Consider the following 26709-nt stretch of genomic DNA (forward strand, 5'->3'; position numbering starts at 1 on the left):
ACTCCCTCGTCAGGTCCACACCCCCCACCAACCCAACCTCCACTCCCGGCAATAACCCTCCCCTATCAGCGTTCCGCAAAGACCACTCCCTTCGTGACTCCCTCGTCAGGTCCACACCCCCCACCAACCCAACCTCCACTCCCAGCACCTTCCCCTGCAACCGCAGGAAATGCAAAACTTGCGCCCACACCTCCTCCCTTACCTCTCTCCAAGGCCCCAAGGGATCCTTCCATATCCGCCACAAATTCACCTGCACCTCCACACACATCATCTATTGCATCCGCTGCACCCGATGTGGCCTCCTCTATACTGGGGAGACGGGCCGCCTACTTGCGGAACGCTTCAGGGAACACCTCTGGGATGCCCGGACCAACCAACCCAACCATCCCGTGGCTCAACACATTGACTCTCCCTCCCACTCCACCAAGGACACTCAGGTCCTTGGACTCCTCCATCACCAGAACATAACAACACGATGGTTGGAGGAAGAGCGCCTCATCTACCGCCTGGGAACCCTCCAACCACAAGGGATGAACTCAGATTTCTCCAGTTTCCTCATTTCCCCTCCCCCCACCTTATCTCAGTCGATTCCCTCGAACTCAGCACCGCCCTCCTAACCTGCAATTTTCTTCCTGACCTCTCCGCCCCCACCCCACTCCGGCCTATCACCCTCACCTTGATCTCCTTCCACCTATCACATCTCCATCGCCCCTCCCCCAAGTCCCTCCTCCCTACCTTTTATCTTAGCCTGCTGGACACACTTTCCTCATTCCTGATGAAGGGCTTGTGCCCGAAACGTCGAATTTCCTGTTCCTTGGATGCAGCCTGACCTGCTGCGCTTTAACCAGCAACACATTTTCAGCATATTCCAACTGAACCTTCCCAACAATATATCTCAATCAGCCAACTTCCCGTTGTCACAGCAGAGCGAATGTGCAATTCCAGATATTTTAATAGCCGTTCGAAGCAATCTTACAAAATTGGTAGCAAACTATGGATGGACCCAAGGTCTCTGTCTAACTGAAACTGTCTCGGTAAAAACCGAAAGAACTGCAAGTGCTGTAAATCAGAAACAAAAACAGTGATTGCTGGAAAAGCTCAGACATCAGATTTAATTTTTCAGGTGGAGTGACCCTTCCTCAGAACAGTTCTGAGGCAGGTCATTTGACCCAAAACGTTAACTCTAATTTCTCTTCACAGATGCTGCCAGACCTGCTGAGCTTTTCCAGCAATTGTTATTTTTGAAAATGTGTAAAGACTAACCACACCTTTGCTGGTTTAATACGGAGTCAAATGGCCTTTGTAGAGATTAGAAAAAACCCAGCTTTTATGTTTAATCTTTGGAGAATTAGTTGCTGGGTAAAGTATTGGCCAACCAAGGCTTCCCCATCACGATCACTACTCAGCAACCCCTAATAGAAGGTACATACTGGAGTAAGTCACACTTGACTTTGATGCCCTCAGTAATAAATAGCACATACAATTTTGGAAGCTGGTCAATGCCCAGAAATCAGTAGTCCAGCAAGCATCATCACCACTGTTAAAAGAGAACTGGCACAAACATATGAGGGGAAACGAGACATGTAGAAGAGGATGGGAATTGACAGGTAGATGAGTCTCAGTTACAAGATAGAGATAGGAGACCAGCCATGATCATATTCAATGGAGAAGCAGGCTTGAAGAGCTGAATGGCCTACTCCTACTCCTAGATTTTACGCTTTCAACAAAGTTTTCATTAATTGAACCTAATGGCTTGTTTCCATGCCATAAACTACAACACAAAAATGGGGAGAAAACCAGAAAACAAGGAACAACAAAAGTTTTACATAGGAACTCATTGGACTTCCAAGAGAAAGAGAGAGAGAGCTTCATTCCCATTCGGTTTATTTGAAATCATAAGCTTTCAGAGCGCTGCTCCATCACCTGATGAAGGAGCAGTGGTCGGAAAGCTTATGATTTCAAATAAACCTGTTGGACTATAACCTAGTGCCATGTGACTTCTAATTTTGTCCACCCTATTCCAACACTGACACCTCCATGTCAATCATCCCATTATTGTAACCTGGATCCACACTGTAGTGCCAGGTGAAGTGAACAATGTTCCCAACCACTACAACTCCCAATGCCCTAATCTTTACCTATTTGATTAGAGCTATAACAACATATTTCCCCTCCGTTAATACTTATTTTAATGTCTGCCTAATAAAATATTCTGCTTCTTCATTTAAAAGGATTTTGAAAGTATCATTCAATGTATTACAGTTAATTTCAAACAAGCTTACAGCTCAATTGTGCATATCATTGAAAAGACCCTAGAGAGTTGCTCATGGTTTGGCTATGTTCCAGGATATAATTCAATCAGGCTGCTTTGTAAAGGGAAGTAACCCACACATTTAAATACTTTTCTAAGCTAGTCTGTGCCGAGGGGTTTCATAATATTAAAACACCAACTTTAGCTGGAGTCTGTTTTAACTGACACTGCAAGTCACATTTCTATTCTGTACTAACACAGAGGAACTGACACACAAGCAGCCTATCCAGACCCTCAACCCTGCTCCCCCATTCAATTAGATCGTATCTGCTTCTTATTTCGACTCCACTTATCCAGCTCGGTTCCATAATCCTTACTGCACTTGACTAATTAAATCCTAGCAATCTCAGTTTTAAAATTTTTGTTGATAGCACCCCTGCTCCATACCTCCCCACACCCTCAGCAAGCTTTTTGGGGCAGAATTTTTCGGTGCCCCATTGCACTTCCTGAAAAATGGCATGGCTCTAATTGTGAAGTTGTGTTTCCCTTGATCTGGACCCTTCCATCAGAGGAAATAGCTTCTCTCCATCCAGCAATCAACTCCTTTCTTCTTTTTAATTCTCAAAGTGGTCACCCCTTTGTCTTCTGTACATTAAGGAATTCCAGTCTGAGTCATTTCAGATGGTTAAATTAGGATGTAGTTCACATAAAAAGCTCTCAGTTAAAAAGGGTCCAGAGCTTTGTAGCAAATATCCAGTTTGTAATGTGTGTTTATTTTTCAAATACAACTTTTAGTTTTGCGGGCATTAAAGCTTTAACTGTAGAAATTTGGATTATTAGATTGAGAAACTGATAAGCAATTCTGATATCAAGCAAGCAAAGCAAGCCTGAGTTAATGACACATAAAAGGTAACATGTGTTAATCTTACCAAGTCTGAGGTGGAAATGCAAAATCTAAACCACAAATGACCCATCTCTGGGCATGGAAAGGGACCAGATGTTCTGCACTTAACTTCAACAAAAGATGCAACATGTGCATGTAGTTTCTAAATCAAAAGAAAGTAAAACTAAATTTTAAAACATGTGCATGAATGGGGCATGGACTTCTGGAGAGAAGAAAATTCCACCCATAAGAAATGTGAATTTCTCATATAGGTTATAGGATCAAAGAGTTGTGTTGATGGTAAAAGTAATTGTTTAGTTCCTCTTTGAGCCCATCTGAAAATATGTAATGTTACCAAAGAGGTTATTATTCAAAGAGGGTTCTTGGTTAAAAAGGATTTCTGACTTGATTTCATCTATGTGAGTCTGCTGACAAAAGCAAATAGTTCTGTTTCAAAACAGACTGACAGTGTTGTAGTTTTAGTCACTAAGTGTGGTGTTGGAAAAGCACAGCAGGTCAGGCAGCATCCGAGCAGCAGGAGAGTTGATGTTTCAGGCTTAAGCCACTCATGAAGGGCTTTTGCCCAAAATGTCAGCTCTCCTGCTCCTCGGATGCTGCCTGACCTGCTGAGCTTTTCCAGAGCCACACTTTTTGACTCTGACTCTCCAGCATCTGCAGCCCTCACTTTCTTCTATTCAATGCTGTAGCTTTGCTTTTGGTGTAGCGTGCATTTCAGGAGATAGAGATAACTAACAGGTGGTGAACTTCCTAGAAGGATCCCCAAGCAATTTGTATCTCAAGAGATGGCTAGAATACAAAATGGACTGAAAGTACATTCTGGAGGGCTGTGACATACCTTTTGGGTTGGTCCTAGGAAAATTGAATTGGCCTTCAAGATTTTATAAGCGAATAGGACTCTTGGGGTAAAGTAAAAAGTTGGAACTGAATTTACAATGCATGTTTTTATAAGCTGTGGCTTTGTTTAACGTCTCTTTACATATACACAAAGTTTATTTAAGCTTTAACAAAGTGAAATCTTGTGGCATAATTCTGTCAGTTATGTGTTCAGATTTCAAGGTCCCTAACAGAATCATAACAGTGTACTTGAACTAGTAAAAAAATTAATCTAATAAATCATTTTGCTGCCTGAATATAAACCTGGACTTGTGGGTGGCCAATAGGTACAGAAACTGCCAGATGATCAGTTTTCAGCAGTTTGATGAGGTGCTTGATGAAGTTCACTGCAGACTTGTGAGATATTAACCTTGCTAAAGGATGAGCATCTATCCAACAGTACATTATGCCACTTACCCTGTCTTCATATCCAGGTCAAGGGAAGTTGTGTATTAAAATATTTCTGATGAACAACAAATACTCCCTCTAATTGTTTTTTTGATAGACAGACCTTTCAGTGTCAGCATGTCTGGAATCTCAGAGAAGCCCATATAGCTTAGAGGGAATGTTACTAGGCATGCACACCACTGTTGGATATGGCTTGAGTACCACCATGGTGGAGTGGAGAAGCAAAGAATAAAGAACAGTACAGCAGAGGAATGGACCCTTCAGCCCTCCAAGCCTGCACTGACACATTTGCCCTTCCATACTAAAACTGTCTTCACTTACAAAATCAGTACCCCTCTATTCCCGTCCTGTTCTTGAATTCATCCAGGCGCTTCCTGAAAGCTGCTGTGGTGTTTGCTTCCATCACGTCCTCTGGCAATGCATTCCAGGCACTCACCACCCTGTGTGTGAGCTGGGAGAAGGGTGGATATTCCAGCACTGGTCTACTTTCAATGATCAGCTAAGGCACAGTTGGTATTGCCTCTGAACCAGGAAGGCCATGTCTTCAAATCTCAATCCTGGGCCTGAGTGCTGTAAACCCCTCAGCTGATGCTCCCGTGCAGTTCTGGGGGAGCGCTGCACCATTGGAGATATTGTCTTTCAGCTCAGACATTAACCTAAGGCTTCTTCTGCCTTTTCAGGTGAATGTGAAAGTTCATTAATTGAAGGAAGAGCAGAATTCTCCCCGATGTCTTGGCAATATCAGCTCCACAATCAACATCGCCAAAAAGACAGACAATTCAGTGATTATGACATTGTTAACTATATCTGTAATAAAAAATAAATATTGGTGGAATATGGATGTTGGTCCGTGATGCTGATTACCACCAGAGCAGAAAGAGATAGGAAGGTGATGGCCTAGCGGTATTATCCAAACTATTAATCCAGATAGCGCAGGTAATGTTCTGGGGATGCAGGTTTGAATCCCACTATGGCAGATGATGGAATTTGAATGTAGCAAAAAAGATATCTGGAATTAAGTGTCTAATGATGACCATGAATCAATTGTCAGAAAAACCCATCTGGTTCACTCTTGTCTTTAGAGAAGGAAACTGCCATCCTTACCCAGTCTGGCCTACATGAAACTCCAGACCTATAACAATGTGGTTGATTCTTAACAGCCCTCTGGGCAATTAGGGATGGGCATTAAATGCTGGCCTAGCCAGTGATGCCCACATGCCATGAATAAAACAAAATTAACCGACTTGCTTTATCTGCTTTCGAGCCCCAGCATGAGCATCCAGTCAGGAGATGCGCAATTCCCAATCTCAAAACTTCATAATGCTGGTCCTGATGTTTGGAAACAAAATTCAACATCCTTCCTCTCCACATCCTTCTGCAGCAGCCACTGAACTTCAGAAACTCTCCATTCACATCAACAATCCCGCTCATCGGTCTTCCTCCTTTGAAAGGCAGGCTTTAAAATCAAATGCCAATGTCAACTGCTGCAGGAAGTGAATGCAAGCCAGCCCACCTGAACTAACCAATCCTTCATGACTGAGTTGATCCTTTCATTCGAAATAGCGACAAAGTAATTTTTAAAAAATCATTCACAGGGTGAAGGCATCGTTGGCTACACTTCTGTGCATTGCCCATCCCCAATTTCCCAGGAGGCAGTTAAATATCAAAGTCAGCCTAGCCACTTCCCAATCAAACCTCTCTTTGGATTATCTGCAGCCTTGTTAGCCCCTTCAGTGAAGCCAGCCAATGGTAACTCAGCTCCTTTCAAGTCACCGTAGTCTGGAAGGATCTATCTCCCACTGGAGAGAGGCAACTGGTGGAGGTCTAACCTGATGGTCACCATACCTCAAGCAAAGGGGGGGAGGTTCAGGACAGCCCTTTATGCCAATGTCAGCTGCTGCAGGAAGTGAATGCAAGCCAGCCACCTAAGCAAACCAACCCTTCATGAATGAGTTGATCCTTTCATTCGAAATAGCGACAAAGTAATTTTTAAAAAAAATCATTCACAGGGTGAAGGCATCGTTGGCTACACTTCTGTTCATTGCCCATCCCTAATTTCCCAGGAGGCAGTTAAATAACAAAGTCAACTGCATTCCCATGGTTCTGGAGTCACATGTAGGCCCAGACCAGGTAAGGATGACAGTTTCTTTCCCAAAAGGGCATGAGTGAATCAGATGCTTTGTTGCCTGGCAATTGATTCATGGTCATCAATAGACTCTTAATTCCAGATTTTTATTGAATTCAAATTCCACCATCTGCAATGATGGGATTCAAACCTGGGTCTCCAGATTAACAGCCCAATGATAATACCACTAGGCTATTGAAGATGTGCACATTCAGAAGTATCCAGCACTCAAAAGGTTAACATCGTTGATTTGTTCAAACTGAGTGGAAACAGCGAAGCAAGACTTCATAAGTCTATTTTTACACAAGTTTACATTGGTAATCCTAATGCACATCTTCAGTGTGGTACAGCTGCTGGTTTTTATGTACCATACACTAGATTTCATCAGAATACGGCATTCAATCTATAATTATCTCTTTTTGATGGTCTAAGAAAGACTTTGCTGCACATAACTCAACTCTGTACGACAACTTCAAGCATTTATTTGACATTTTAAAACTCTTTATTTGACAGAGGAGCTTAAAAAATACCGGAAGATTAAGATGCCATCTGTCTTTCTGGGTATTAACACTCCATGATAATTTAAGGAAGATGAATGGTTTATTAAAATGATGCACATCACTCTGGGACAAAACTAACACGTCAAGATGGTGGCAAAGTAATCTGAATGTTGTATCTTCTAAGCTTTGATGAATTATAAAGAAGCTGCTTTCATTGAATGCCTAGCAGGAGATAAACTTTTCTCTCGAAACAGTGCCTGTGGGTTCAGGGAAAGGAGATTGGATGTGAAAAAAAATTGGCCTGAATACTAAGAGGGTATCTTTGATGAGGATTAGCAAGGTTCTGTCCCGGTTCACTGCACAACTCCCCCCCACTGTTCCTGTTGTGGTCAAACAGAGTCAAAGTCCATCTCCAAACCAACACAGTGACTGAATTTCAGCAAATCATAGCTCAATTTGTTTAAAGTACTTATCATTACTGGTAGCCTACCATCTCTTTGTAGTTTGTTCAGACCTTGATGAATGCAAAGAGACTAATCCTTCGTTAAAATAGATCATGCCTGACCACCTGCACCAACAATACTGTCCTGCACTCTCTCCATATCCCTTGATGTCTTTAGTTTCCAGAAAACTATCGATTTCTCTGGTTTAAACTTGCTCAATGACTGAGCCTCCACATCCTCTGGGGTAGAGAGTTACAAAGGTTCACCATTCCAAGTGAAGCAATTTCTTTTTATCTCAGATGTAAATGGTCTATCCTTTATCTTGAGGTTACATCTCCTGGTTTCAAACTCATCATTCAGGGGTAACATCCATTTCACCTACATCCACCCTGTCATGACCTCATCATGTTGGTGAGGTCACCCCTCATTTTTGAAACTCTTGGAAATGCAGACCCAGCTACCTCTATCCCTCCTCATCTCAGGGATGGACTTGCTGAACTCCAGTGTATTCCTTCTTTACAAACATGCTCACTTTTTGATAAGGAGATGAAAACTGTACCCAATATCCCAAGTGAGGACAAACCAAGCCTCTATACAATAACATCTTTACTCCTGCACTCCAAATTTCTTGATTTGGAGGTGTTGGTGTTGGACTGGGGTGTATAAAGTTAAAAATCACACAACACCAGGCTATTTCCAACAGATGTGTTTGGATGCATTAGCTTATGGAGTGCTCTGAAAGCTAGTGCTTCCAAGTAAACCTGTTGGACTATGACATGGTGCATGGTGTTGTGTGATTTTTTTTATTCCAAATCTCTTTGCAGTAAACACTGACATGCAATTAGTCTTCTGAATTGCTCGCTGCACCTGCACACTGGCTATTTGTGGCTCATGAATCCATGCCCCTTGAGACATCCACACCTCCACCATTTCAGAAACCCTCTCTAGTTCTATATTTCTCTATCAAAGTGGATAACTTCACATGTACTCATATTACATTTCACCTGTCACGTTTTAGTCAATTTACTTAGCCTCTCCTTGAAATCTCCTTGAATTTTTCCTCACATCTTATATTCCTGAACAGGTCTTGTGCCCTCAGCAAATTCAGTAGTATTGCACACTGAATCCAAATAATTTATATAGTTGACTGTATAATTTACATAGTGAACAGTCGTAGTACTAACATTGATATTTGCACTATTTCACTAATACCAGCCTGTCATCCTGACAATGACGCAAATAATTTGTTTCCTGTCCATTAGGGTTAAGGTCATCCCAATCCCACATGGTCTACTTTTCTCTTTCCCAAATTTCATGTGTGAGACCTTTTTAAGCACCTTCTGAACTTACGTTGAAGTTCAGAATCCAATGCACCTCATCCACTGCTACAAGTAAAATCCTGAACAAAAACCCCAACAGGCTTCTCTGGAACAGTAAGAGGTGACTAGATTGAACCATATGGAGTAAAAAAGTAGCAAGTCTAATGATGCTCATGCAGCCACTGTTGATTGTTGTAAAAGCCCATCTGGTTCTCTGGAACATAATGTTCCTTCCATTGATCCACTTTGAATGCCCAATCATATTACTTCTTTCTAAGTATGTAGCCATAACCACCTGTCTTTCAGCTCGGTAAAAACCTCGCGGCTTTCCCTGAGAACCGCACCGACGGCCAGCCACAAACTAGTTTGGGAGTCCAAGGGCCCGTGGCCCCAATCCGGGTCAGGGGGTGGGGGGGTGGAAGGATGATTTTAAAAAGTGCACCTGCCTTGGGCGTGATGGGCACCCTGCCAGCAGGGAGGAGAGTGGGGTTTGGGAGGTGGAAAGGAGTCACCCAGTTACCCCCACTTGGACACTAAGAGCAATGCCACAGAGTGGTGGTAAGTGGAGGCTGGAGGCTGGAGGCTGGAGGTGGTGGCCAGCAAAGAAAGGGTGCATGAGCCCCACCAAAACACCCCCCCACCCAATGGGCACCAGCCAATGCCCAGTCAGTAACTAAGGAGCAGAGCCTGATTTCTGTTCATGACCAGAGTTCAGAGTCTGGCTGATTGCTACTCCAAAGCAAGCCCTGTTGACTCCCCACTAAACTACTTCACTCTTTCTCTCACCCACATTTTCTCTGAAAACCCTTCATTCCTTTACCTACCCCACCTTTAGGTGTTAGTCTGACATGGACCATTAAATGTTAAATGTGACCCCAGCCCCTCACTCTGACTGCACACAAATCTCCCCATGCTCTGAACTCCTCACTCTTTCCCAATCCAGGCCTTACATTCTGCTCCCTCACGGGTCTGCTGCTCCATCACTGCCATCGTTACACAGCTGAAATCTCAGCCCACTCCTTTGTAGCGTTTCCTCTCACGCCCCATACATTTTGTTCATTCATTCACAGGATGAGGGCATCATTGGCTAAACCAGAAATTATTGCCCATCCCTCATTGCCCAGGAGGCAGTCACATTGCTGTAGGTCTGGAGTCACGTGTCAGTCAGACCGACTAAGGTTGGCGGATTCCTTCCCTAAAGGACATTAGTGAACCAGATGGGCTTTTACAACAATCAACAGTGGCTGCATGAGCATCATTAGACTTGCTACTTTTTTACTCCATATGGTTCAATCTAGTCACCTCTTACTGTTCCAAATTCCAGCAGATACATGTCCAGCCTGTCTAATCTAACTCATAAGGCAACCCGCCCATATTAATCTAGTTATTAATCTAGTAGACCATATTAATACTAGGTATTAATCTAGTAGACTTTCTCTGGATGGCTTTCAACATATTTGCAGGCTTCTTTAAATCAGTACTCTAGTTGCAGCGTCACCAAAGCCCTGTATAATTGAAGTACAACCTTTCTATTTTTGTATTCAATTTCCCTTGCGTTAAACAATTTATTCTATTAGATTTCCTAATTACTTGCTGCATTTGCATTTTGAACTTTTACGGCTAATGTACTAGGACATCCAGATCCCTAAACCTTATATGTTTTATGTATTCGCTTGTTAGATATGGACTTCGCTGGCCAGGCCAGCATTTATCATCTGTATACAGTTGCCCCTTGAGAAGGTGATGGTGAGTTATCTTCTTGACCTGCTGCAGTCCCTGTGCTGTAGATTGACCCACAGTGCGGGAATTCCAGGATTTTGACCCAGCGACAGTGAAGGATGGAGGTGTATTTCCAAGTCAGGATGGTGAGTAGCTTGGAGGGGAACTTGTAGGTGATGGTGGTGTTCCCATGCATCTGCTGCCTTTGTCCTTCTAGATGGAAGTGGTCATGAGTTTGCAAGATGCTATCTGACAATCTTTGATGAATTTCTGCAATGCATCTTGTGGATAGCAGACTGTTACTACTGAGCATTGCTGATGGAGTGAGTGGGTGTTTGCGGATGTGGTGCCAATCAAGTGGGCTGATTTATTATTGATAGTGTTGAATTTCTTGAGTACTTTTGGAATTGCACCCATCCAAACAAATAGGGAACTCTACAATCTCCAACCACTTAGATAATTTGCTTATTTTTATTTTGCCTAACAAAACAGTTAGTTTCATATGTCCCAACATCAAAGTCCATTTGCAAGTTCTTTGATTTTGAAGCTGTCTATATCTTAGTCACAACGTGATTTCCTGCTTATCTTTGTATCATCAGTAGATTTAGCAACAGCAGCTTTGGTCCCTTTATTCAAAGTCTTTTACTCAAATGGTTCAAGGTTGAGGCTCCAGCACTAATCCTTGCAGCACTCCGCTTGTTCCATTTTGCAAACTAGAAGATGACTCATTTATGCCTGTTCTCTGTTTTCCATTAGCCAGCCAACCTTCTATTCATGCCAAAATGCTACTCCTATACCACATTTTTTTTATTTTCTGCAATAATATCTGATAAAGCACATCCCCCTTATACACATCACATTACTGCCTTAAATGACTCCCTTTAACTCGGCTTTATTGAACGTTTCCTAGGGCCCTACTATAACATTTTAGTATGAGCTTCTGTCGCAATGTCTAAGGTAGATGTTAAACCAACTTATAAACCAAAAGAATTGGCTGGTAGTGTGCCCGAGTGATCTAAGGCGCTGGAGTCAGGCTCCAGTCTCTAAGGAGACGTGGGTTCGAATCCCACTGCTACCATTTCTGTGGGTCAACCATCATGCTGCAACATGTTAAAACACTGTGTTAAACATTGGTGTATCTAAGTTCAAAACAACAAAAGTAGGTTTGCTTCTGTGGTGTGGGAGAGTGCAGACTCTCTCAAAAGGGTCAGTGTCTGTGCTGTCATGATTGTGTTTGTCTCCCACAAGAAAAATTGTGGTCTCAAGCAGCTCTACTGCTGCTTTATAAAAGGGTGGCACGGTGGCTCAGTGGTTAGCACTGCTGCCTCACAGCACCAGGGACTTGGATTCAGATTCCAGCCTTGGGTGACTGTTTGTGTGGAGTTTGCACATTCTCCCTGTGTCTGTGTGGGCTTCCTCCGGGTGCTCTGGTTTCCTCTCACAATCCAGAGATGTGTAGGTCAGGTGAATTGGCCATGCTAAATTGCCCTTGGTGTTAGGTGCATTAGTCAGGGGTAAATGTAGAGGAATGGATCTAGTGGGTTACTCTTTGGAGGGTCAGTGTGGACTTGTTGGACCAAAGGACCTGTTTCCATGCTGTAGGGAATCTAATCAAACTGTGGATGCAGTAAATCAGAAACAAAAACAAAAATTGCTGGAAAAACTCAGCAGGCTTGGCAGCGTCTGTGGAGAGAAATCAGAGTTAATGTTTCAGGTCCAGTGACCCTTCTTCAGAAGTTTGGCTAACTTGCCTAGACCTCCCTGGCTTTGATTCTCTACTTGTTTGAGTTCCAGAGTTGAATTCATCATTTTCTAAATCAGGTGGAAAGGGGCGACTTACTTAAAACTGGTATAAGGCAGACAATTTTCTCACAGAGAGTCGTGAGTGTGTGGAATGCTCTCAAAAGGCAGTGGGAAGCAGTGTTTGAATATTTTAAAGACGCAGGTGGATAGGTTCTTAGTAAGCAAGTGGGGTGTTGTCAGGAGGTAGCAGGAATGTGGATTTGAGGTTACAATCAGCACAGCCACGCTCTCATTAGATGGTGGAGCAGGCTGGACGGGCTGAATGCACCCGTTCTGTGCATCCTCCATTTACCTAATTTGCTTGTTCACTTCAGCTAGCTCTGCTCTAACAATTGGCCCTATTTAAAGTTAACGTATCACCTTTGGGCTCCTTCTCCTCTACCTCAACTTGGAACCAAACTGGCAGAAAGTGAGAAGGCAGGAACAGCAAAAATATCAAGAGAGGGAGATAGAAAGGATTGGAGAGTGAGGAGAACGCTATAGCTAAAGACAGTGGCTTTATTTTGTTTTCGTCGACAAACAGCATTAGATAGATGAGACATCAAGCAAATTATTCTGGTGAGGGTGATACGGGACACCGCCATTAGTTTCCCATTAGCAGTGTGAGCGACACTGGAAGGAGAAGCAATTACAACAGGTGGCCAGCCCAGTCTGAGGCGAAGGCTACGGACACTTCAAGGGGAAAAGCACCATAACTCCCTGGTGTCATGTTGTGACAGAGCTCCAGAGAGAGTCTGCTTTTTCTGCACTGCAGTATTCCAAATGTGTACCGAGGGGCTCTTAATTCAAGTGCGGATCTGATTTACGCCCGCCAACCCTGGCTTAATCTCCTCAAATTTTATCACATGTCCATAAGCAGCGGTCAGATCACAGCTGATTTGTGTCTCAGTAAATCTTGAGGTTGATGTTTCTCAGCAGTCACTTTTATTTGCTCTCTCGTAGCTGTGTGCTGCAGATAAAGACTGCAGCTAAACAGTCTGATTCCTCCAATGATATTCAAGATCGAAGGCCCACTGTTTTTAGTTATCCAATAAGCCATTAATTGCAAGCAGCATTCATTACACCAGTACGCAAATAATTGTTAGACTGCTGCTTTGTAGCCGGACAGAGGGGTATCTCCTCCAGCAATGATTTTGACCCTGAGGGATGAACTACTGCATTGAAACTTCTAAAAAAAAATTCCAGATCCCTGATTTTCATCACTCTGCTATTCTTGAAAGGGTTTAGAAATGATTTACAAGGATGTTGCCATGGTTGGAAGGTTTGAGCTACAGGAAGAGGCTGGCTGTTTTCTCTGGAGCATCGGAGGCTGAGGGGTGACCTTATAGAGGTTTATAAAATCATGAGGGGCATGGATAGGGTGAATAGACAAGATATTTTCCCTGGGGTGGAAGAGTCCAAAACCAGAGGGCATAGGTTTCAGGTGAGAGATGAAAAATTTAAAAGGGTCCTAAGGGGCAACTGTTTGCACAGAGGATTATGCATGTGTGGAATGAGCTGCCAGAGGAAGTGGTGGAGGTTGGTACAATTATAACATTTAAAAAGCATCTGGATGGGTATATGAATAGGAAGGGTTTAGAGGGATACAGCCAAATATTGGCAAATGGGACTAGATTTCATCATAGAATTCCTACAGTGTGGAAACAGGCCATTTGGCCCAAGTCCACACTTACCTATGAAGAGTAACTCTCCCAGACCCATTCGCTATTACTTTACATTTAACCCTGACTACTGCACATCATCTACACATCCCTGAACACTGTGGGCATGGTCAATTCACCAAACCTGCACAATTTTGGACTGTGGGAGGAAACCGGAGCACCCGGAGGAAACCCACGCAGAAACAGGGAGAATGTGCAAACTCCACATAGACAGTCACCCAAGGCTGGAATTGAACCTAGGTCCCTGGTGCTGTGCCATTCTAACATATGCTGCCCAGTACCACACCCTTTTTAAAAAAAAATTATGTATTTTTCTTATCAACTTGTTCAGAGATGTTTTTACACACCTCAGGAGCAGATGGGACTTGAATCCAGTCTGGGAATAGGGAATCTATCACTGTGCCACAAGTGGACCCTTCTTATAAGTCTACACCAATCCACTCAGGAGCATCACACAAACCCATCCCTATATTTCCTACATCCCTGAACTCTATGGGCAATTTAGCATGGTAGATCCACCTAACCTGCACGTCTTTGGACCGTGACAGAAATTGGACTCAGAGGAGACCCGCGCAGACACAGGGAGAATGTGCAAACCCCACACAGTCACCGAGGGTGGATTTGAACCTGGGTCCCTAGTGCTGTGAGGCAGTAATGCTAACCACTGAGCCACCTCAGATTTAATTAGGATATCTGGTTGGCATGAAAAAGTTGGACTGAAGGGTCTGTTTCAGTGCTGTTTATCTCTGTGACACTATTGACGCCCATGCCTTCAGTTGTTCAGGCCTTATGCTCTAAAAATCCCCTCCCTAACACTCTCTACCTCTCTGTCCTCCTTAAATCTACCTTTTCTTTCAAATCTATGACCATGGTGCCAATGAACAGCTTGAAAAACATCTAAAGGAACCTTAATAAACAAAACCAATTATACATTTATGAAGCACCTTTGACAGAGTGAAGCATCTCCAGGAAATTCACAGGAATGTCATGAAAGTCACGCAAGGGGGAAGAAGGACAGAAGTTGGCCAAAGTATGGAGTTGCCCCGTCTCCATTCTCTGCTATCTGCCATACTGACAGCTGACACTGTGCCCAGCGATGGAAACAGGAAATACTGACTCAAGGCCAAGTGCTGACTTCATCTGTACAGGTTGCACATAGAGCTCCCATATTCATGATCTCAATGGAACTTTACCTGATGTGAGGGAAACCAGGATTTGATGCTATTTCACCTTGTATTTGTTTGATCTGTTATTTTGTCCTTTACATCTTGCTCATCCCCAGTTTTGATGGCTCCAGCATTGGTGGCTGGGTCTCCAGCTCCCTAGGCCTTTAACCCTACAATTCCCTCCTGCTCTCTTCCTTTAGAATGCTCCTTCACAACTTATCGCTAACTAAGACTTTGGACACTTCTCCTCCTTGCTCCTTTTGTGACTCAGTGCTAAATTTCACAGAATTGGAGGACAGAAGGAGGCCATTCTGCCCATTGTGAGAGCACTAACACACTGAATAAGCAATTCATTTAGTCCTACTCTGCCTGTAACATGACATATTCTGCCTTTCCAGCTGTCTTTTGCCTCGATGGAGCCTACCTCCCCCACACCATAGCCTTGTCCATATCTTAGCCACTTGTTGTGTGAATAAAAGCTGTTCTTTATGTGGTTATTGGTTCTTTTGCTAATTTCTTAAAGTTTGAGCATTCCATTCCAAACTCATTCACAAGTGGGGACAGTTTGTCCCTCTCTGCTCAGTCCAGACCCCTCATGAGTTTGAATATCTCCATCAAATTTGCTCTCAGTTTTCACTTTTCCAAGGGAAACAGTCCCAACTTCTCCAATCTATCTTTTAACTGACGTTCCTTATCCCTGGAACCAGTCTTGTGAACCTTTTCTGCAGTGTCTCTAATGCCTTCACCTCGTTCCCAAAGGAATTGCCTGCAATACTCCAGCCAAGGCTAGACTAGTGTCTTGTACAAATTCAGTGTGGATCCCAGTCACTTACAGCTATATGATTGATGGAGGGATTTCCCAAAGAGTTCACTTTGGTCAGAATCAGTATCAGTGCAACCACCTCCTGAGAGGATGAGGGTATCTATTTCTTCTGTCACTTTGTGACAACAGGAGATGCTTAAACCCACATACCAAGCATCCACTCCCTCCTCCACCAATGCACAGTAGCAGCAGTGTCCTATCTACAAAATGCACTGCAGAAATTCACCAAAGATCCTCAGGCAGCACCTTCCAAAGACACGACCACGTCTACCAAGAAGCACAAGGGCAGATATATGGCAACACCACCACCTTCAAGTTCCCCTCCAAGTCATTCCTCATCCGCCACTCCTTCAGTGTTGCTGGGTCAAAATCCTGGAATTCCCTCATTAATGGCATTGTGGGTCAACCCACAGCAGGTGGGCTGCAGTACTTGATGAAGCCAACTTAGCACCACCTTCTCAAAGGGAATAAAGGATGGGTGATAAATGCTGGGCCAGCCAGTGGTGACCATATCTCTCAAATGAGTAAATAAATCCAGCCATGACCCTACGGAATGGCATAGCAGGCCCGAGGGGCTGAACGGGCTACTCCTGTACCTATTTCTTATTATCTTGTGGTCTAAAATTGGAACTAATATCACTAATGTTGTGATAAGGCAAGTAACGTGGGCTGAGCAATCAGAAGAAAGTGAGGAGAATGGGTCTAGACTCTCTGATGTTTAGTACAATGAAAGGTGATTAGATCACATTGAAACAGAGAAATGTTGATAGGATTGAGGTGGAGAGGCTCTTTCCCCGTGGCTGGAGAGTTGGAAAGAGGGGCATTTTTTTATTCACCTGCGGGGCTTGGGCGTTGCTGGCTGAGCCAGCTTTTATTGCCTGTCCCTAGTTGCCCCTTGAGAAGGTGGTGAGCTGCCTTCTTGAACTGCTGCAGTGCACAGTCCATAGCTCCAGGATAAAGGGTCAGATCTTTAACGTTCCTCTGAGGATAAAGTTATTCACTCAGATGGTCTTTGAAATCCATCAAGCCAGAGAACAGTGGAGACTCAGTGATTGAGAATTCTCCGGGCTGAGATGAATTAGATTCTTGCACAAGAACAGAATCACAGGGTTATAGGAAAAAAAGAGCGGAAAAGTGGAGTTGATAGAGAGGATCAGCCTTGATTCTAATGAACTAAGGAGCAGGCTTGAAGGACCATCCAACCTAATTGTGCTTTTTTAAATGGTCTTATTAATTAGCAAGAGGGCAATTGATACACCTAAACAGTGGCTTATCACCAACCGACTGACTTGGTCTGCACAACATTGAAACTGGGGTCATTAGGACAGAGCTGTGGGGCATTGGGAAAGAGGAAGGCACAGTTAGATGGAGGCAATTTCTCACAGCAGCACTGGGGTCCTGGGAATTGTAGCAATTAAATCTTCATTTCTGCAAGATCGCTTAGAAATAAATCAGGACAAAGAATCTGAATCTAACAAGGGAGGGGAACCCCAGGGCATATTTCTCTTTTATTTGGCAGTGGAAACAACCTTAATCATTTTGAGCTCCTCACAATTCCATGCACGCTCTGGGAAGTGACAAGTATATTTTGTACATATTACCTCTGTCTCAAAATAAAATAGCCCACTGTATGCTCACTGAGGATCTTCGGACATCCCTTGGTTCTGGGTTTTGCACAATTGCCAAGGGAAAAGGCTGAAGGCAACAAATGAGTGGAACAAGATAAGACTTTGAGATGATCAAGTTGAAGTTTTCAGAATTAGAATTAGAATCCCTACAGTATGGAACAGGCCCTTCGGCCTAACAAGACCACACTGACCCTCCGAAGAGTAATCCACCCAGACCCTTTTCCCTACAATATATTTACCCCTGACTAACATGCCTAATACTATGGACAATTTAACATGGCTAATTCACCTGGCCTGCACATCTTTGGAAGTTGTTGAAGGTGCCTGCCGAAATGGTGAAGCTGGTAGCTTCTCCGTGGTTCAGAGTGCGTCACGTGGTGTCAAACTCCTGAAGCCAAGATCGGAAAATGGTGACTGTGTCCCGGTGGCTTCAGCCCTGTCCATCAGCTCCAGGAGTGGGGCCTGCTGACTCAGAGCCAGAAGCAGTAGCAATGCCACACAGCTACGGACCTGTACTCAACTTGGAGCACCATTCCACAGGTTTGACCCTATGCCTCTTTGTAAGAATCCTTACACAACCTTAATTAAATATTCATTCTTCAAGGTTGCATTTAGATGCCTTATTGGATTGTTATAAGAGAGCAGGCAATCTCTATCTGAAGACCAGCCAAGGGCTCATTATTACGTTCACTTAGAGTCATACAGCAGGGAAACATGTAAGAATTGTCCAATTGTACCATTCCATCCATTCCTCAGTGTAAATCCATAAAATTAGGATCTTGGGATCTTTCCTGCCTCACCTAACTGCACCACATGGTGACAATATCATTGGAGATATCAATGGATCACGAAGAGCCATCCTTCAAACCAAACCTGACTGAATCAGATTGGCCATGATCTTACTGAATGGCTGAGCAGGCTTGAGGGGCTGAATGGCCTACTCCCACCACAACAATAAAGTTAAGAACTGCAGATGCTAGGAAACCTGAAACAGAAATAACTGGGGAAACTCAGTCTGTGAAGAGAGAAAGCTGAGTTAACGGTTCGTGTCCACTGAACCATTATCAGAACACTGTTATTTCCTCCATCTTCACTGAACAGTCCCCAAATCAACCAGCCATTGCCTGCAGTCTCCTGTCTATACAGAGTTTCACAGCAGCAACTTAAAGGGAAGATAGCTGGTGTGTGGCCTTTTTGTTCCCTTGTGCTGTACTACCCCGCCATAATCGTATAATCCCTAGAGTTAGAAGCAGACCATTCAGCCCATCAAGTCTACTTCACCCTGTGACGAGCATCCCATCCAGACCCACTGCATCCCTGTAACCCTGTAATTCCCATGGCTAATTCACCTAGCCTACACATCCCTGGGCATTATGGGCAAATTAGCAAGATCAATCCACCTAAATTACACTTCTTTGGACTATGGGAGCAAACTGGAGCACATGGAGGTAACCCAGGGAGAACGTGCAATTTCCACACAGACAGTCACCCAAGGGTGGGATCAAGCCTGGGTCCTTGACGCTGTGAGGCAGCAGTGCTAACCACTGAACCACCACACCATCCATCTGTAGAAGATTAAAGGGAAAGGAAATGAACAAGTAATGGTAATACTCAACAGTTTGGGCAGCATGTCTGGAGAGAGAAAGCGAGTTAATGTCTCCGGCTAAGAAAACCCTCCATCAGGACTGAAAACATAAATGCTGCACTTTATGTAACACGTGGAGTTTACAATGATGGAACCACAGAGCAGGACCATCTGGTATAGAAGCCTTAAGTTTACTTTGTGCATTATCACTTTATTAATGCAGTTTCCTGTGTTGCTATTTCCACAGATCATTTACGTTTTGAATCTAAAGCAATAATTCCACTCCTTTCCAAATTTTTCTTGTTAAATGAATGCAAATTAGCTTCAAACTTGCTGGAGCATTTAACATTTTGAAATATTCCTAAATGTCTCAAGTACCTGCCAGTAAATATACTTAAGACAACTTAATGGCACCATTTTCCTTCATCTCTGATGAAAGGTTATCTCAGTCTGTAACATTAACTCTGATTATCTCTCTCCACTGATGCTGCCACATCTGCTGAGCTTCTCCAACATTTTCAGTTTTTATTTCAGATTCCCAGCATCTGCAATATTTTGCTTTGATGTTACTTTGATGTTTGAGGGAATGCTCACTTGGACACATGCACATCCTAGCTGTTCCTCCAAGTACAGAACATGTGTACTGTGGTCAATTGTTTCAAATGAAAAAGAAACAGGATTTCGCAGTCGTGTGTAACAATGATTTTAACATGTACTAATTCCATGGAAACACCAGAGTCAATAATTGAAAATGCTTTTACAGTGAAAATGAAACTTAAGCAAAAGCTTATGACCTAGGCACCGATTTCTACCGGAGATACAAGAATGTCCACGCTAGCTGCATTTCATTGACATTAACTGTTGGGTGTCAGCTTGTGAGACCATAGTGTTATTGTGTTAATGTCATGACATGAAGGGAACAACAAAGGTCAAAGGTCTAAGTGGAGAACATTCAGTATCCAGCGACAGACCCAGTGATCATTTGTCCACTACACGCCTCTGTGATTTCAGACTTCCAGCTTATGAAACCCTGGTGGACAATGTAATGTACCATGACAAATATCTTTTGCGGGTCTGGGCTCAATATTCCACAGAGGCCTAGCAACAGAATCTGCTCCAATCTACCTGACCAATACAAACCCTGAAGTGAACGCTGATGTGGGATCTGACACTGGGAGAAATATGATTATTGTCCAATTCAATGGGGAGTCAATGGTGACATAATGGCAATCTCCCTGGGTTAATAGTTCAGAGGCCCTGGAAGACACTGTCCCTGGGGATGTGCGTTCAAATCTCATTGTAGCAACTGGGAGGATTCAAATTCAACCACATGATTGAAAGTCAGGAAACATAAAGCTAATCTCAATAGTTGCTGATTGTGCTAAAATTTCACCTGGGACCTCCTTCTGGCACTATTAACAGGTCCAAGCAGCGGTCTGTAGAGGGGATCATATCTGTCAATTGTCTGCCTCCCTTCCATGGTTATGTTCATGCCTGGATGTCCTTGGAGAGGGAGAACATGATGTCCATTAACACTCTCAATGTCTTTCGAGTCCCCCAAATCTGCTTTCATTTAGTTCCCTTTCTCTTTCCCTAATTTTACCTCAATTTTGTTGTCATTGCACTGCCCCTGATAGGCTATATTTGTAAATTATTCTCTTATTTCGAACCATGGGTGATTTGGTAGTGGTAAATATGAGTAAATCCTTTAGGGAAGGAAATCTGTTGTTCTTACCCCAGTCTGGCCTCCACATCAATACAGACTCAGAGTGAACTCCTGAAGTCTCAGTTGCCCCGCAATGGTCCTAGCAAGTGATCCCTCAACTAACTTTGCTAATGAACAGATTATCTAATGACTGCTCTGTTACTGCTTGTGTGAGGTTAGTGTGCACAAACTGGCTGCCATCTTCTCAATACTGTGATAGTGATTACTCTTCAAATGTGCTTCAAAAGCATGTTGCAACATCCAAACAATATGAAAAATCTATGAGTCTTTTTCTCTTTGAAGTATGACTGCAAGATGGCGTTGGCCAATGGCCTCAAAGCTGTTAAGACCATAAGACCATAAGACATAGGAGTGGAAGTTAGGCCATTCGGCCCATCGAGTCCACTCCGCCATTCAATCATAGCTGATGGGCATTTCAACTCCACTTACCCGCATTCTCCCCGTAGCCCTTAATTCCTTGTGACATCAAGAATTTATCAATCTCTGCCTTGACGACATTTAGTGTCCCAGCCTCCACTGCACTCTGCGGCAATGAATTCCACAGGCCCATCACTCACTGGCTGAAGAAATGTCTCCACATTTCTGTTCTGAATTTACCCCCTCTAATTCTAAGGCTGTGTCCACGGGTCCTAGTCTCCTCGCCTAACGGAAATAATTTCCTAGCGTCCACCCTTTCCAAGCCATGTATTGCTAGCCTGTTATTGCTAGACTTTTGATTAGACACTTAGGTATTTGTCTGGGGACCTGAATTCAAACCTTGTCATAGCAGAATGTGGAATTTAAGTTGGAAAGAAAACAAAATCTGGAATCAAGAATCTAATGAAAAATATTATTGAGAAAAAAATCCATCTAATTCACTTATGCACTTTGGAGAAGAAAATCTGCCATCTTTACTGGGTCTGGCCCACATATGATGCCAGATCCACATCAAAAGTGTTGATTGTTAAATGCCCCCTCAGTAATTAGGGATCGGTATTAAATGTTGGCCTAGCCAGAGACAGTCCACATTTTGAAGAAGGGTCACTGTTCTCAAAGCATCAACTCTGTCTCCCTCTTCCAAGCATGATGTCAGACTTGCTGAGTTTCTCCAGCAATTCCAGTTTGTGTGTGCTTCAGATTTCCAGCATCCTCAATTCTTTGTTTATTTTGTCTTAACGTTCTGGGACTAAAGGTTCAAATCTTAGCACAGCAGCTGGTGGAATTTCAGTTTAACTAATAAATCTGCAAATAAAGGCTGGTTTCATGAATGATAATGAAACCATTTCTAAGTTTCACCACAAAACACCCCAATTGTATCAGTTGTGATGGAGAAAGCTGCGAGGTCAGAATCCCATCTTGAGGTCAGAGGCACAGCCCCAGTGGGAGCGATATGGCTCGATCTGAAATGGCAGCTGAGATGAGGAGAGAAATTGGCAACAAGGGAATGCAGCGCTCGGTTAGGATTGTGTCCTGAAAACTCACGTCACCTCATGCATCCCTGTATGAAATCCTGATAAATGGGCAGAGACAGAAATGGGTTACTGCTCTAGAGCTTCAAACTTCTGGGGACGAATTAGAATTAGAAATTATTGAAAAAAATTAAGAATGTCGACCTGTGATCAACAACATATGAAATCTACCTTTAGAGTGGGGTAGTCCAAAAATGTTAATTATACACAGGAACACTCTAAAACCTGCTGATGAATACTCACACATTGAGCCAGGATACAACTGCAATGACACCAAATATATTCCAATTTTATCCTGATGGCCGTAAGGTCACACACACACACACACACACACACACACACACACACACACACACACACACACACACACACACACACACACACACACCTTCAACAAAGAACTCACAATTGACCAGTTGCAGTTATTTGTAGAGCTCCGTGTAGACTGACCTCCCACCTTTAATCAGTGCGATTTTTAACTTAATCTTTTAGTGTCATTCTCCATTGCAGTAAGAAGTGAAAAATGAAATCAATAAATATTGAGTGACTGCTGAGAGAGTTACACTGATTTACCACAGAGGGAAACAGAAGCTTATCACTTCCTATCTCATGGGGATCAGCCACAATGCTGAGCTAAGACTTCACTGAATCTTCAATCTTCAGACTGGACCTCCCGTTCTCAGTTTCTTACTCACTTACCGTGACTCCCAGTCTTGTGGCACTGTGATTTTTTAAAATCCCTCTTGGCCTAACTCCTCCTTGTTTCTGTAACTTCCTCCAGCACCGGAACCTCAAATGATCTGGCCTCTTGTCCAACTCCAAGTTTTCATTGTTCTATCAGTGGATGCTATTCCTCTCCTGCCGAGCCTCTCAGCTCTGATAAATCTCTTCTTAAACCTCTCCAGCTTTTTATCTTTATCACCTCCTGCTCTTTAAAACCTTCATCACGGGAACTAATACTGTCTTACGTGGTTCAATGTTAAACTTTGTTTGATTATGCCTCTGTGAAGGCCCTGGGAGGTTCAATTGTGGTTAAAGGTTGTGTATAACAGCATGTAGGCACAAACATTGCCCTCCATTGTAATTTGCAAGTTATTCTCTTTTAATCTTACAATTTCAGCTTCAACTCCTCTAGGGTATGAGTTGAAGGGTGGCACTTCAATGCAGGACTGTAGGAGTGCTGCCCTGCTGAGGGTCCCCCATTTTTGGTGGGGCTTAGACCCCATCTGCCTGCTCAGGAGAAGGCAGCAGATCCCATGACAATATCTTGAAGAACAGCAAGGGAGTTATCCCCTGAATACTGACCACTATTTATACTTCAATCAACATCATAACACCAGATTATCAGGCCAGGTTCATTCTGTTGTCTGTGGGAACTTGCTATTTGCAAAACCCACCACCAAGTTTCCTATGCTCCTCTAGTGACTACATGTGAAAGTGTTTCATTCACTGCACTTCGAGATGTGGGGCAAGTGTGTAAATGCAAGATTATCTTTGGTGATGGTGCTACACTATAGGTTTTCAACCTCCTCTTGGCTTTATCCAGTGTATGGAATCATGAGTTGGGGTCAGTACACTAATCCTCTCCATGGATGGCTTTCCATGGTCTATGGAGCAGTGAAAAGATAAGATTGTAGATCATACCTTTCCCCCGCCAGTGAGCTTCAGATGCAAAGCCAACATGTCCTCCATATTTCCGGTTAAATTCAGCCATTAGTGCTTTATACGGGTTTCGGATGAGCAGGATTGCAGCGTCAAAAGATTCAATTTCCTTTTTGCCACTCTCATGTGTTTTTATACAAACGGACCGCCCACTTTTCCAATGGTCTCTTTCTCCCTTAAAACCTGTGAGGAAGGACAAAAAAAGAAGAGAAACTTCACCACTTTCAGCTAAATATGATGGCCGCTGACCTTTCCTTTATGAGGTGGACACAGATATTCTGAACTGGAGTTTGAACAAAAGAAAGAGAATGATAGGAATATAGAAAGGTTGCTCAGCATTCTCAGTCTACAATATCTTTCGATCTTACACTGACTCACGTGTGCCAGCACCATTAATGTCCAGTGACCATCCTCCATATGTCAGCCTAGGCACTGAGTGGGATCCCAATCTTCCAGTTGCTTTCCGTTTTCAATCTATCTTATTGCTCTCAGGTTTATACTCTGTGCTGGGCCACTGCAGTGTTCCAGTGAAGCCCAACACAGGCTGAAGGAGAAGCACTCTACAGATTTCAGCACTCAGCATTGATTTCAACAGCCTGAAAGCACAAACACTGCTCTCCACTGTAATTTGCAACCGTCCTTACTCCTCTCCACCCACCTTCTTTGCACTAATTTGCTCTTAGCAGAGCCAACCTACTTTCTGCCATTAGATTTGCATATTTCCTCTCCACTATCTGTAGCTTTCCCTTTGCCTTTCACTCTGGCACCCTCATTGTCTGTCCCCCTTGTTCCTCCCGAAGCATGAAACCCAGAACTGTCCCAGCCCACTTTAGTTCAAAGTAGGAGCCATACTGGACTTAAAACAGAGTCACTGAGTTTCTCCAGCATGTTTGATTTTGTGTTTCAGATCTCCACCATCAGCAGTACTTCACTTTTATACCATTGAGTATGAGGTAATCATAGCATCACAGTGAAGCTTGATTCAATTCTCAGAATGCTCTCTTCTTTCCTGTTGGAGTTATTGAATCTGTGGCTTCTCACAGCCCTATCAAACCGAAGTGAGGCAAATTATTTTACTCTGGGGTGAGATAAAATAAATTCAATACAGACCAGCTACGAAACCTCGGATAATGATAGTCCACGTCTCAGTCACGCAACATCCATTGTAATTTCTGTTTGATTTTTGTCGCAGAAACGGTATATATTTAGCCAGAGACATTTCGCATTAGAACTGCAAGAGCTATTAAACATGGATCCTTTATTATCCTTCCTAACAGACTCTCTCTGCTGGAATGATAGCCTCAACTGGACCAAGTCATAACATCATACGGTTGTACAGCATGGAAACAGACCCTTCGGTCCATGATGACCAAATATCCTAAATTAATCTAGCTTTTTACTGCCCATCACTGGCTGTGTAGAGGGCAATTGCAGTTAAAAGACATAGAGTCATAGAGATGCAGTGCATGGAATCAGACTGTTCGGTTTAACTTGTCCATGCCGACCAGATATCCTACATAACTTTACTCCCATTTACCAGAATTTGGCCCATATCCCTTTATACCCTTCCTATGCATATACCCTTCTAGATGCCTTTTAAATGCTATAAATATACCAGCCTCCACCACTTCCTCTGTGTGAAAAACTTGTCCCTTAGGTCCCTTTTTCAATCTTTCCCCTCTCACCTTAAACTTATGCTCTCTAGTTTGGACTCCTCTGCCCTGGTGAAACAACCTTGATTATTTATCCTATCCATGCCCCTCACGATTTTATTAACCTCTGTAAGGTCATCGCTCCAGGGAAAACAGCCCCGGCCTTTTCAGCCTGGCCACCACCTGCTGTGGAGCGCATGCATGCTTGTAAGAACGACAACTCCCATCAGGCCTTGTGGACTGAACCCTCTCTCAGACACCAAGCTGCCAGCCCTCACTATGCAAACGTGCGACTTGAAAGGCAGTGTGGTTAATGTAGTCCATCCAGTTTGTGCTGGACAAAGTGAGCAGATCAGGAAAGTTGTGTGGAGAGTGAAATAGTTAATGTCTAGAGTCTGATCTGACTCTAGTTCAGAACTAAAAGGGGCTGGAAAATGCTGATTTTTATGTTGTAGACAGAGAGGGGAGTGAGAGTAAGGGAACAGATTGTGAAGGTGCCCAGAGTGTAAACTGTTGGGTAATAGGTTTAAGGTGAGGGAGAAGGATTTAAAATGGAGCTGAGGGTTAATGTTTCCATGCAGAGGGTGGTTTGTGTATGGAATGAACTGTCAGAGGAAGTGGTGGAGGCTGATACAATTACAACATTTCAAAGGCATCTGGATAGGTATATGAATAGGGAGGGTTTAGAGGCAAACGGGCCAAATACTGGTAAATGGGACTAAATCAGATTGGGATATCTAGTTGGTGCAGATGTATCGGACTGAAGGGTCTGTTTTCGTGCTGTATAACTCTGTCACTATGTGACTTTCCCCATATCTCAAACTTTCGAACCCTGGCAATATCCTTGTAAATCTTTTCTGAACCCTTTCAAGTTTAACAACATCTGTCTATATCAGGGAGAGCAGAATTGAACGTGCACAAAGTAATTTTCAATCACCACAATTTCTATCCTGAATCAATAGTGTGTTCTTTTCAGATGCAGTATTGAGACCTCGGAAGCAGAAGGCTCTGGG

The 26709-nt window shown here is 43.4% G+C and overlaps 1 protein-coding gene across 1 annotated transcript in view; it reads right to left on the minus strand.

Moving 5' to 3' along the window:
- The window catches only part of wscd2 (WSC domain containing 2), a 307700-nt gene that overhangs the window by 16696 nt on the left and 264295 nt on the right, over nt 1–26709 (minus strand). Inside the window, exon 7 of the mRNA XM_060843467.1 lies at nt 24027–24227. Coding sequence (XP_060699450.1) covers nt 24027–24227 — 201 coding nt within the window. The remainder of the gene's footprint in view (nt 1–24026; nt 24228–26709) is intronic.

Source organism: Hemiscyllium ocellatum, chromosome 24 (assembly GCF_020745735.1).
Source record: "Hemiscyllium ocellatum isolate sHemOce1 chromosome 24, sHemOce1.pat.X.cur, whole genome shotgun sequence".
NCBI classification, from domain to species: Eukaryota; Metazoa; Chordata; class Chondrichthyes; order Orectolobiformes; family Hemiscylliidae; genus Hemiscyllium; species Hemiscyllium ocellatum.